Raw genomic sequence first — 12491 nt, forward strand, 5'->3', positions numbered from 1 at the left:
AGGGAGCCTTTACCTTCTCAGAAGGCCTTGGGCAGCTCAACTTCTCTCGACAACTTGAGCGCAATCGAGCTGAGCTCATCCAAACCAGTCACGTCCTCTTCCAACCCAGGCATCTCGAAGAGATCATAATCGGGATCACACTCGGCACCAGCAGGGGGCAATGTGCCCTTCTGGAAGTATTCTCGTATATAAGTGATGGAGCATGCTGAAGGCGCCGCAAGGGAACAGTGCTTTGAAAGGGTTAGATAGGATGGCGAAAAGGTTGGGGCTGACTTACACCGTAGGAGTTCTGCTTGAGAACAACTGAGCTGGGAAACTTGACAGAGTTGTTAAACGCACTCTGTAAAGGCGTCACATTATCAGCCATATTGCCGATGTAGAGAATTGGATGTGCAGTATCTCCACTAAAGTCGGCTTCTCAAGATGTTAGTCTCGTAGCTCATATCATTAGGAGTCACTCACCATCTGTAAACTTCCACTTTGGCCTCATCTTTCTTCCGACGCAAGACACACGGAAATTGGAGTTGACTGCTCCCGCCCAACGACTCTTGTGTGTAATTCTGTCAAAATAGTCTGCAATCTCCTGCGGTGTTTCTGTCACAGGCCTTGAGTCCAGACACATAATAGCAGGGAAAGCGTCGAGCTCCATAGAGGTCTCAAGGGGCATAGTTGTAGGAGTTTCTCCAAGTTCACACATATCTCCGTTGAGGCTCTTATTTCTACCCTCAATCACCATCTCATAATAGGGAATTCCGTCGCCCTCTTCTAAAGAAGCGAACACACGAGCCAGTTGAGGGAACTTCTTCAGGGGAGCATAAATGGAAGTTTGGATAAGGCGTTGGAGATGGGAGTAGGTGATCAGGAGAGGTAGTTCAGGGCCGGAATCGTGAGTCCAAGCTGGAACGAGAACAGGTGATGTCTTGAGATGTGTGAGGAGGTTGCTTCGACGTTCCTCGATGGCTTTTGGTGAGTCAGCATAAAAAGCACATTTGAGAGGCCCGGATTTATGGCAGGCTTTATCGAAGCCATCGAAGATCATATCTGTGTCGGAGACAAAGTTACCGTGGTCCAAGTTGAACCAGTCGTGGTAGTCAACATTTCCTGATTCCGAGTCAGTCAGGAATACAATGCGATATATATCTTGCCAACTCACCGTCGCTGACCAGTCTCTCGACACGCTCAGGGTAAAGTCCAGCGAAAACACCACCAAGAACAGTGCCATAGCTGAATCCCCAGTATCGTAGCTTCTCGTGGCCTGTCTTGTCAAGAATCTCGAGCATGTCTCGAGCAATGGATGCACTGCCAAGGAATTCCATCAGACCAGTCTCCTCCATGGCCTGCTCACAAGTTCCGGAGTAGGCAGATGCTCGGGCATAGGCATCGTAAATGAGACCAGGGTGTTCATCGGCAACGGGTGTGTCTTGGAGACTCCATAGCTTTCTCTTTTGAGAAGAGCCCCAGCACTCAACTCGAGGCGTAGAGACGCCGACTGTGAAGTGTTAGATGGTCTAGTGGTATTTGATAAGGCCTAGTATAGCTCACCTCCACGGGGATCGAAGCTGATAATGTCCTAAAATTATAAGTATAAAGCTTGGTTAGAGTTTCCGGCTTTTCAACTTACATGGTTGTCACCAACAGCTGCTTGTAGGACATGTCCCTCTTTTCTTACAAAGGAAACTCCCGATCCACCAGGTCCCTACGTCCATAGGTCAGCTCCTGAAGGCTTCAGGCACAAAGAGATCATACTCCAGGATTCACAAAGAGCGGAGAAACAGGGTTGTCTTTTGTCTTGGCTGGTAGCTTGATAACACCAAGAACAACTCTCTTATGGTCAGAGGGCTCAAGCCAGTCCATTGGGACCTATGTATAAGTTAGCATGTACGACAGCAGGAGATGATGAATTGCTCACGTCAAGTCTTGCACACTCAAACTTTTCGTAACACGGCTCCCAATGGAGTGCTCGGCTTGGCTTGACCTATCTTTGTTAGTCCACTCTTTGTATTTCTTATCCATAGTGTGTGCTTACATCGCTCCAAGTCCATGGCTTCTCTGCTGGACCCTCAATATTCACTGGGTGTGGATGAGGTCGATGGTGGAAGAATGTGATAAGACAAACAGCTGCCAAGAGGCCCAGCACGGTGGAACAATGGGACTTTCGTGGTCGTTGTTGAAGCTGTCCTCGTAAGAGAGGCGTTGCGTCTACGGTCGCCTTTTCACTCATAGTAACAACCCAGCAGATCAAGGTTACTCGCTTCAAGCAAATCAAGAATACAAGACACTACTCGCAAACGCAGAAATCACAGAAAATAAAGATGAAGAGACAAACCCAAGGAAAACAAAAAAGGGCAAAAAGAATTGGACCCTTGAGTCGGTCGGACACCTCCAAGTTACGAATTAAAGCCTTTTGCCTAAGACATGCAGCGGCTCGATAAGAGATCATCAGCGGGCAACCAGGCTACTAACCCAGCAAAGTAAAACACGCCCTTTCAGCCCGCCATGAGAGTCTGTCTAGGGCCTCTGCTAGGCTTCTCCTTGCAATTGCGACGCTCAGAGTTCTGCTTACGTTGTCCTATCACACGGCAGTTTATTCCAATCACCTAATTTGGCATGGGTCATGAGATCTCATTTTGATCTTCAATGTCTTCCTAAACTAGTTCCCCGCATATTCCGGCTTAACAGCTGTTTTCCTCAACTGTTGGTCTTGACAAAATAACCGTCCAATCATTCTTTTCCCGTCTAAAAGCTCCGGAAACAACAGTGTTTGGTCAAAGTGTATAGAGCAACAACGATAAGAACTACTTGGGCTTCTCGGCCTTGGGATACTGGAACATCAATCATTCCCGCCAAGTCACATCGCAAAGAAACCAACTCGCAATTGAATTGGTGTCGGTGTGTATCTCATGACGAAGAAAAATGGCTTTTCTATAGTATCCCAACGCCGTGGTATGCCTTCGAATCAAAAACACCCATAACGCCCTGTCTCGTAGACCTCTCGCTGTCTCTGCCATGTAAAACTTTTCTCTTTCATACTCTTTCTCCCATGACTTTTCCCACTCAATCGGCATCCATGTCGATATCGTCCATCTCATCATCCTCATCACCATCCTCGTCCTCGTCCTCGTCGTCTTCATCGTCGAACATGCCGCTATCGCCCTCTTCATCCTCATCGTCATCTTCGTCAACCTCAAGCGCAATGGCGACCTTCTTCTTCTCGCCACCAAAGGCCTTGGACTTCTCGCGCTCAGGCTCCATCTCCTCGATCTCCTCCTCAGTCATGCCCAGGTCGCGCAGGCGCTTCTTCTCGCTGCCGCGCATGCGGGGCAGGAGATGCTCGTTCTCGGCGACCAGCTTGCGGGCGAGGGCGAGCTCACGCTCACGCTTGCCAGCCATGCGCTTCTTGTAGAAGACGCGCTCACGACGTTGGCGGATCTCGGACACGCGCTCCATGGCCTTGAGGGTCTTGGCCATGAGGTCTCGGTCGTAGCGAACGGGCACGTTGCGGCGGGCGGCGAACTGCAGTGTTGAGTCGACAGTCATCTCCTTGCCGGCGGCCTTGCGGAAAGCCTTTGTCCACTTCAGCTTGCGAGGGTTACGCTTCATCTTGAACTATAGAAGTGTATCAGCGGCAAGGTCTTTGGTAAGTCGAGATATGTACACGTACGTTCTTGTGGCATTTGCTGCGACAGAAGCGAAAGACTCTGGCATCGTTTCGCACAAAGGTGATACCCTTGCTGGGATAAGCAGGGCGACTGCAAAAGTAACAGGTTTCGATTCTGAAGCATTTTGTTAGTTGTAGCTCATAGTAGAGCTTGAGTCGCTATATCACAGATGCTCGCTCTCGCAGAGGACAAATTCCACCTCTGCAAGAACGAACATCCGATATAGAACCCATCAGCAATAAAGACATACCTCATTTTGCCTGGGTGGTGGTCTGAAAGACCAAAACAACTTCAATTCAACTTCCACCCCACTGGTTTGAACAGCCTTCTCTTTTCCGCGGTCAATCAAAAAACTTTTTGCTCAAACTGTCTTATCGATAACGTTTTCACACCCCGGACAAACTTTTGTCCCCGCCTCCGGTCTGCGCCGGCTGGAAAAATCAAGTGGCCCCGATCTCGAGTTCCGAATAACTCTGCGTCACTAAACTTATTGTCGATACCGCAATCGCTCTACAAAATGGCTTCTGTTATGGCTATAGGTGCCGGCGCTGCCGTCGCGGCGTTTTTGGTATGCTTGCAATGATTCCAGGCAGTGATTATGGGTACTAATACCTTTTGCAGGGCCGAGCTGGTCTTGTCGCATGGAGGCGATCTCGAGGCGGCGTTGGAGCCATGGGCAAGGCCTTCTACAAGGGTGGTTTCGAGCCCAAGATGACCAAGAAGGAGGCTACTCTGATCCTGTCTCTCAAGTATGTCTTGATCCAACTCTTCTCATACTCAGCCTACTAATATCTTCCAGCGAGCGAGCTGTTACCAAGGAAAAGGTCCGAAAGGCTCACCGAACTCTCATGCTTCTCAACCATCCCGATCGAGGCGGCAGCCCCTACCTTGCGACCAAAGTAAACGAGGCCAAGGAGTTCCTGGACAAGAACGGTTAATTACGATAATGAAAACTACTCTCCCAAGTCCGGTATTCGAGCCACGAACCAATTACCAAAGGATCTTACCAGAATAATCAATGACTGGGTCTAAGCGTGGGCGTATGGCCGCGTGTGTATATTGTACACTACTTGTTTCCATAGCGATGGCGTTTGTTGCGTTTAGAGAAAGCTCTTTAGAGCCAGGTGAAGGTATATGCCGTTGTTGAAAGCTATCAAGGCTAAACGCTGTATGAATTAAGGGTCCTAACGACCCGTTCTCTTCTCACTCCGGTTTTTGTTCTGGTGGTTACTTTACATAAGTCTCGAAATATCATCTACCCCCTTTCCGGTCCTATTTCGTTCTGGGAATCGTCAAGTTGATCATCTGGTTGTTTTCTGGCTGTCTTTCTTCCACTTCTCCTGACTTCGAAAATACCCTTCAGTCAACCTTGTTGAGCATCTTATTGCTCAACTCCTCTTCCTTCCGAATGTCTTCCAGTGCAATACTGAGCATAGCACAGAGAGTGTAGTGCGCATCGTTTCCTGCATTGTGCAGGTGCTTATGGGCAATATCAAGATCGTTCAGTACGGCGCCGAGGCTTCGTCCATTGGTTGAACCACGCCAAGCTTGGTGAATGTCCTGAGTGTCCACCGGTTCTGCGAGTCCCCCAAGTAATTGTAGGTCCAAGCCCAGTTCAGTGAAATAGTTGATGTCCTGTTTCACATCGTGTCCGACGATGACAATGTTTCGTTGATCATTAAGCCAGGGGTTGAAGATTTTCATGATGGAGTCTGCAACCGTTGACCTTGTTGGGAATGTGCTCGTCCTAGGTTACAGTTAGTGACTGCTTGGGTTTCGGGGATGATATCCTTACCCAAAGTCGAATGCGTCAGGGCATCCCTTGACGAACTGATGGTTTCGCAAACCAGCATACTCATGGACTCGGAGATGGTGAGTCTTGATGAAGGGCCACCAGCCACGGCCGATAATCTTAGGGTCGATGCCTTTGGTGTCTCGTGTGTCAAGGATAGCGATACCAATTTCAGATACCGGGTTGGGCTTTCTTTCAAGGGCCTCAACATCGACGCAGATGAAAACAACGTCGTAGCCATCGGGATCTCCCAGCAGACCAATAAATCTCTGAGTGTTACGAAGCATTCGTTCTCTGTGACTCTTTTTTCTTGCAGCCTTGTCGGGATCTGCCCTGTTTCTGGGGGGGAACCCGGACTTGACAAGTCGAAACTTGGCTTTCCAGGCCAGCTGCTGTTTTGGAGTTGTTGCCTTGAAGGCTTTGGTGTCACTATTGTCGATAGCGGGCCATGGTCGAACATCAAGAGATGTCTCTTCCTCAGATCGTCTCAAGTATCGAGGGCTTGGGGTACCATATTCGCCGAATTTGAGGTAGAATTTGTCCGCGTTCACACCGGGAGGAATCTTGAGGGAAGTGTCGAGTTCGAGGTTAATTTCTTCAAGAAAGACTTCGAACTGAGCGGTTGGAATCAAAAGGTAGGGGTCTCTAGCCGGCTCCTCTGGATCATGAAGATAGAAGCTTGTCAAGTTAGCATCAAAGATAATATTGAAAAGATTGACCTACAAGTCCCAGGTTTTTTCGTAGAGAATTCTGGTGAAGAACGGCTTTGTCTGTAGAATGGTGAGCCAGCGAAGAGTTATGAAAATGGGATACGTACACGAGGCTTGTTGACCTTGCCCACGAAGCGTTCAGGATACGAGATCACGACTTTGAATGGACAGAAGGCGAAATCTTTGGATACCGTCTGGCAGATGCGAAACTTGGAGTTGTCAAATGCCTTTGCCTTTTTCTCGGCAAGTTCGCGCCGTCTGGCAGCATAAGTGTTGGCTTCTTGTTGCTGAACAGTTTGAGCAATCTGCTCTCTTGTAACTTGTCTCTGACGCTCCATCATCCCACCATAGCCGTTGTCGTCTCCTTGGCCGACTGAGTTGTCTGAAGTTTCGTCGTCGTCTTCTTCGTCCTTGGGCCTCTCCTCCAGCTTCACACCGTTGCCTAGAAGTTGCTGCAGTTTCACCAGCTGGGCATCGAGGGCCGACATGTCGGCTGAAATCAAAAGCGATGAAATCGAAAGTCAAAGAGAAAATAGTGAGAGCTCAACTGGAGTAGCAGTGTTGAGAAAATGATGTCGTGAACTGGGAATGGAAATGGTGCTGCTGAGCTGAAAGATGGATGTGGTGGAGGTTGAAAGATGGCGGCGTTAGATGGAAGGAGATACGAAGGGGTAAAGAAAAAAGGGCAGCGAAGAGTACCGTCTTGATTTTGGCGAATGAATATCGGCCAGTGCCCTATGATTCACTGTCAAAAGGTGCATTTAAAAGCAAAAGTTTTATCAAGTCAAACAGAAACTCGTTTGGCAGGTGGTAGATAAAAATGCCACTGCTTGTACACGGCTCGTTACATGAGAACTTCACACCGGCCAATCAATATATTGGTACACAAACGCCCACTCCTTTTACAAACAATAGATGCATTTGCCGTTTCAAGATTACTTTGATTTGTAGAACTGTTCAAGGTCAATAAATATTATATCGTCACATTTTAAGAACTTACCTCGTCTGCCTCTTCTGGCGATATATCAGACACCTCTGACTGCTGTTTATCAATGAGACCAAGACGACCCCACCGGACCTTGAACCAGAAGTCTCGTCTATCGCCCCCAAGTGCCTCGGACATGAGCTGCTTCTTCATGTCTTGAATGAAAGTGTTGTATAGGCCTGGTTCTTCGAGGTTGATGAGCTCCTCCCTCATCACGCCGAGACATTCCAGAGCACGTTGATACTTGGCATCACCAAAGCTCTCCGTGACAAACGTAGAGATGATTGCACCCATCTGCTTTGCTGCGTCTTCAATTTGAGAAAGCTCCTCAGTTGCAGCAAGCATCTGCTTGAATTCGGGTACTGCGTTATCAGGGCTAATGTCGCCCTTCTCCTCTTCACCCAGAAGAGCATCCACATCAAGACCGGAAATAGGTTTGACGGTTTCTCGGCCACGCTTGCCTTTGACCTTGGGTGGAACTGATGTTATTAGTTAGCCATGGTACACAATCACTGGACGGATTAGAACAAACCTTTCTTCACATCCGCAGCTTCAACAAGAGCATCCACCTTCCTCTGAACTGTTTCAATTAGGTCTTGAGTTGGGTGAGCAAATCGCAGCAAGATAGATGGAACATCTGGAACTGGTCTATCCGGATGCAATGCTCGTGATTTTACGGCATGGTTCACCCTGTGAACCGTAGGGTTGAAAGTCTCATCAATAGAGACGTATTCAGCAGGGTCACTGCAAGAATTAGTTACCGAAAACCCCAAGATAGCATGAAAACATACCCCTTGTCATCTATTCCGTATGTCGACAGATCCATTGCGTCGACATAGTTGCTCATCGCATCATTCAGCTCGTCCGTGGGCAATAGCCTGTGCTTTGTAAGGGTCTGACCAGTAACCGTGATCACCTTGTCCAAAGGAGGGAACTGGTAGCTTCGGATGTCCTCTGCAAATGGCAGTGGAATATCGTACAGGCACTCCATGTCTGGCTCCATGCCGGGCGCGAGCAATACCAACAATGGGTCTTTTCCATCCTTAGTCACAATTCGGGCAATTGCATAAGACTCAAGCTCGGAGAGAGCCCATACCAGGGATGAAAGAGCAAGAGCAGATTTGGCGTCAAATTTACGAGCTATTGTCACGCAAGTCTCGCCTAGGTTGAGGAAAGGCTCGTACTAGATGTTATCAGCACTAGAAAGGACAGGATATTTGGTGATAGGCATACCTTTGAGCATGGAATGAAGCCAACGATTGAGAAGCTCTTCTGTGTATCAATCTTGGTGATATTGTATTCCGACTCGCTGATATGCACTGCAGTTCGGCCATACTTGTAACCCTTGGCAAGATCATCAAACTCGACGTCTCGCTTTCCTCCTGGGGCATCTGGGTCATTGACTTTGTAAGAACGAGCTTGCTTCACTGCAGAGAACTCGATTCCCTCCATATCGTCGGCGTCGGCTTGCGTGGCTTCAGAATCCGGTGCACCTTCTGACTTGACAACGACTGTGCTTGCAGTTAAAGGTCGCGCCAGCTTCGTCTTGAAATATCTTTCCACATTGATATTCAACGCGGCAGGGAAGGTGTTGGGATCTCCGAGGGTAAGAGGACCATCATAGGTTTTGTAAGGCTTCACTGCCTTGATTCGTGGCGTATCTAGCTCGTCGATGGCTTCTGTAATGTTCGCAATAACCCCATCTTGACAGTCATTGACAAGCGATTTCAAGGCTTGCTCATTCTCTTTCTGTGAACTTTTAGCTATGATTCTCACTGCATCCCATCATACTAACCTTTGTGCTCGGCTTATCCTCTTCCTTAAAGCCGTATTCCGGATCATCAAAGTCTACTCCCCTGTATCATGTTAAAATTGCCGTTGAAATATCCATTCAACTTACAGGACAGCGAGTTGAATGTTGGAGTCATTCATCTTCTTAGAAATGTCACCCAAATCATCCGCATCCATTGGACCTTGGCCGTCCGTGATCAAGAAGATTTTTCTGTTCCACTTGAGCTTCTTTGTGAATGTATCAATCATATCAACAGCCAGAACAATGGCTGAAACAGCATCTCCAGACCATGTATTGCTCGGCTTGACTAGTGATTGAAGATTCCTCAGAGATGACATGGTCATCGGTCCCAGCTCCTGCAACACTGAGATATTCTCATACCCATCATCGTCTTGTAGCTTGTTGTCAGTCTCATCTGTTCTCAGACCCAACACGCCAACGCATAGCGTTTTCCTGTTTGCTGCAACGATGTCTATGATTTTGTCCCACACGTATTGCATACTGTATTCCAGATCAGACTCTGATCTTCCACTGTGAGTTTGGCCCATAGTCGACCCAAGGTCCAATATGAAAACGGTCGCTTCCTTCTCAGCCATGGTGGAGATGGCTTGTATAGAAACCGGTGATACGGAAAGAATGTCAGGAGATTCAAGATGGAGTCAAGAGTTTGAAGTCAATCAAAACTCACTATGATGAAAGAGAACAGAAAGGAGTGAGTTACGCTTCCTAAGACCAGTCGCGCCTTTAAATGAATGGCAATCAAAAGAAACGTCTCACAATGAATCCTTGTAATCGTTAGGCAGAACCACCCCAAGATGTACTAAGGTTGGTGACCCATCGCGTCGGACGGGTCAAAGCTCCTGCCGACCTTCTCACGACAGGACGCGCGAGATCACGTGCTACTGATGCCTGATAAAGCTCCGTTCATTGGATGAGTTTATTAAGCCACCAGAAATGCAAGAGTAGAGCAGTCAAGTAATAGCAAATAACAGTAGCAACATTGTATATCTCTTAAATCGTGAATATCGTTTCATCATGGACATTAGGTACAACTCGATACGGAGCTTGTACAATCACGTGACCAGATGTGATATCATGACTATTGAAACACCTCAGTGCCTCGGCAAGTTTGGATCCGAATTCATCAAACACTAAGTGAAAGAATTACAACAATGGCAAGCACAGCAAAGGCAGTGGCCTTCTCGCCGGCTCCTTATCATATCATCACGTAAGTTTATATAACTTTATGAATTCAATTGCAGGAGAAAAGGCATCGCTAACTCTACGGTAGCTATGGAACGCTACTTGGAACGACTTTCTTCCATGTATGTATCTCACAAAATTACGAACCCTTTCATTTCTAACAGCTGGACAGACCTTCATCAATGGTATCGTAATGTTCAGGACGGTCGACCGTCCAAGCTTCTCTGCCATCCAGCAGAAGCTCTTCCCCATCTACTTCGGCCTCCAGACTGTCTTGCCCGGTGTTCTAGCTTTGACATATCCCGGAAACACCTTGATTGGTCTGTCAAATGGTCCTGCTGGTTTGGTATCGGAGTTTGCCCGCTGGCACTCCCTGCTGCCTATTAGCATCATGGCTTTGACCGGAGCTGTCAACCTGCTTGTCTTCCTGCCTTTGACAATGGAGGTTATGAAGCAGCGACGTGGCCAAGGTATGTCAAGTTTCATGGAGTTGCTTTAAGGCAATACTAACAAGTTATAGTCAAGCGAGATGGCAAGGAGTGGTATGCTGAGGGACCTCAAAGTGATCAAATGAAGGCTCTGAACAAGAAGTTTGGCATGCTCCACGGCATCTCATCCTTGTTCAACCTCATCACTTTTGCAGCAGCTGTTGGATACGGCTTCACTCTTGGCGGTCGCGTGCTATCTGTTGCGGACCTTGCTTAAATAATGTACTGATGAAAAGAAAATTCAGGTTGAAACTCTAAATTGCTAGAAATGCAAATACTCTTCTCCGTCCAGTCTAACTATCCTGTATTCTCAATCGTACAAGCCAGATCTCTAATGTCTATTCGTAGTGTCGTAAATCGTTGAACTCTTGATATAGCCCTGAAAACAATGCGCCAGTTGGTTTTTTATAACGTGTAAACCGATACAGCTTTAAAGTCCTGCACATGTAAAGTTTGGGGCAGGTGGCTTAGAACCGCCATGAAGAACGGAGTTCTTCTTTGGCTTTCTCGAAGTCTCGCATGCGCTGAGCCTTGATCTCTTCCTCGTTGCGAGCATGTTGGGCTCGACGCTGGTTGGCCTCAATTTGTCCCTTGGTAGTCCATCGACCGGGTTGACGGTCAAGCATGCTTTGGATATCGAGTTCTTCTGTAGGCTTAGGGAACTCGCGGTTAAGGGCAGGAAGCCTGTGTCCAGCTTGATCGAACTCCTCGCCCTTGAATCCAGGAGTTGACGCAGGGGTTGTCTCAGTGGATTGTGTCTTGTGAATGCTGAAATAGCTGTTGGCGTTGCCAGAGGTAGGTGCTGCGGTTGTTGGTGCAGTGGGATTCATTTTGTGTGGTGTTTGAGTGAGATGTGAATTGGGTTGGGTCACGAAGTATTGATGATTTTTGTGTGATGAGTACGGTCAAGAAAATGTATGTGTGAGACAATCTTTATATAGGTTTTTAGGGGATAGATATCGTGATGGCTGTGATATCGTGACGAGGTCTTGTGACTGATTTTGGAGTATGCTTTGCGCTTGTTCGCTCAAAATAACAGCACAGATTGTACGAGAAGATGAAAAGTTTTAAATCAAGAAACAAGATAAGCCAGCTCGATGCGGTTTTCATAGTAGATATTTATGGTTACGTACGTATCCATCTGGGTCAGCTATCAATTCTTTCTCTTTCTGAACCAAGTGGGAACTCCTGTCGTCGATCAGAAATGGTGTGGGACCCTTGAAGCCTCTAGCTTCAGGGTCCACGGGCGCCACTCTCTGATACGGAAGCAACCAGGGCAGAGCATAGCGGTGAATGGATGTTGTATTCCACGGATTCGGTTACGTTTGTCGGTCTGTAAGTCCAGCTGACGAGTAAGGAGGCTCTAAATCTCGCCGCCTCGGAGCAAGCGAGTGAAAAAAGAAAGAAGAAAAAATCACAAGGTAGACCGAAGACGGATGTAGCCCGTTATCTCCAGGACAGAAAAAAAAGTCTCCGTAAGAAAACGTGGAATTCTAGAAAACCCACCGATGACGATTAGGGTGGTCCATTACTCAGGGCGGAATTGACGAGCCAATAATAGATCGGTTCTGGTCACTGAAATGGTTGCTGGAAAGATTTCGACTTTAGAGATTCGGTCGCCACGCGGAACAGGCTCGCGGCTCTTGGTAGCTTCGGGGCCAATCAATCGTTTCGGTATTTGGAAACTGAGGTCGGAGATGCAGAAAATGCAGGGTTGTTATCTCTGCATGAATAAGCCTCAAGTTTGCATGCCTGCATCCCTAACGTACTTAGTAGATAACCAGTGAGTCATGGAGACTGCAAAGATATTTGCATTCTCATAGAGTACTACCCTGTATCAATTATTCAATGTGGATTTCATG

At 47.6% G+C, this 12491-nt stretch overlaps 7 protein-coding genes across 7 annotated transcripts; 2 read left to right on the top strand and 5 right to left on the bottom strand.

Moving 5' to 3' along the window:
* Positions 1-17: 17 nt before the first annotated feature.
* BKA55DRAFT_499737 (uncharacterized protein) lies at positions 18-2221 on the bottom strand (the record flags this gene model as incomplete). Its single annotated transcript, XM_046186678.1, has 9 exons — positions 18-170; positions 278-399; positions 514-1101; positions 1154-1489; positions 1543-1570; positions 1622-1696; positions 1747-1860; positions 1910-1975; positions 2027-2221. The coding sequence occupies 9 exons, from the start codon at positions 2219-2221 to the stop codon at positions 18-20; spliced, it is 1677 nt and encodes a 558-aa protein (XP_046055305.1).
* Positions 2222-3054: 833 nt separating this feature from the next.
* BKA55DRAFT_534259 (ribosomal protein L24e-domain-containing protein) lies at positions 3055-3914 on the bottom strand (the record flags this gene model as incomplete). The annotated part of the gene is made up of 3 exons (XM_046189579.1): positions 3055-3606; positions 3662-3749; positions 3910-3914. The coding sequence occupies 3 exons, from the start codon at positions 3912-3914 to the stop codon at positions 3055-3057; spliced, it is 645 nt and encodes a 214-aa protein (XP_046055306.1).
* A 262-nt stretch (positions 3915-4176) lies between these two features.
* BKA55DRAFT_684756 (uncharacterized protein) lies at positions 4177-4597 on the top strand (the record flags this gene model as incomplete). The annotated part of the gene is made up of 3 exons (XM_046198686.1): positions 4177-4227; positions 4281-4408; positions 4459-4597. 3 exons carry the CDS (start codon positions 4177-4179, stop codon positions 4595-4597), a joined length of 318 nt encoding a protein of 105 aa, XP_046055307.1.
* Positions 4598-5018: 421 nt separating this feature from the next.
* On the bottom strand, positions 5019-6649 carry BKA55DRAFT_684757 (uncharacterized protein; the record flags this gene model as incomplete). Its single annotated transcript, XM_046198687.1, has 4 exons — positions 5019-5406; positions 5455-6129; positions 6175-6221; positions 6269-6649. The coding sequence occupies 4 exons, from the start codon at positions 6647-6649 to the stop codon at positions 5019-5021; spliced, it is 1491 nt and encodes a 496-aa protein (XP_046055308.1).
* Positions 6650-7149: 500 nt separating this feature from the next.
* On the bottom strand, positions 7150-9534 carry BKA55DRAFT_712109 (SPOC like C-terminal domain-containing protein; the record flags this gene model as incomplete). The annotated part of the gene is made up of 6 exons (XM_046200813.1): positions 7150-7625; positions 7679-7890; positions 7938-8329; positions 8380-8895; positions 8942-9002; positions 9047-9534. 6 exons carry the CDS (start codon positions 9532-9534, stop codon positions 7150-7152), a joined length of 2145 nt encoding a protein of 714 aa, XP_046055309.1.
* Positions 9535-9918: 384 nt separating this feature from the next.
* BKA55DRAFT_555794 (uncharacterized protein) lies at positions 9919-10875 on the top strand. The gene is made up of 4 exons (XM_046191661.1): positions 9919-10166; positions 10230-10263; positions 10314-10611; positions 10662-10875. Exons 1-4 carry the CDS (start codon positions 10111-10113, stop codon positions 10844-10846), a joined length of 573 nt encoding a protein of 190 aa, XP_046055310.1. The 5' UTR covers positions 9919-10110; the 3' UTR covers positions 10847-10875.
* Positions 10876-11096: 221 nt separating this feature from the next.
* Positions 11097-11459, bottom strand: BKA55DRAFT_684760 (uncharacterized protein; the record flags this gene model as incomplete). Its single annotated transcript, XM_046198688.1, has 1 exon — positions 11097-11459. One exon carries the CDS (start codon positions 11457-11459, stop codon positions 11097-11099), a length of 363 nt encoding a protein of 120 aa, XP_046055311.1.
* Positions 11460-12491: the final 1032 nt, after the last annotated feature.

The sequence above is a fragment of the Fusarium redolens genome, assembly GCF_020744475.1.
Source record: "Fusarium redolens strain MPI-CAGE-AT-0023 chromosome Unknown BKA55scaffold_2, whole genome shotgun sequence".
NCBI classification, from domain to species: Eukaryota; Fungi; Ascomycota; class Sordariomycetes; order Hypocreales; family Nectriaceae; genus Fusarium; species Fusarium redolens.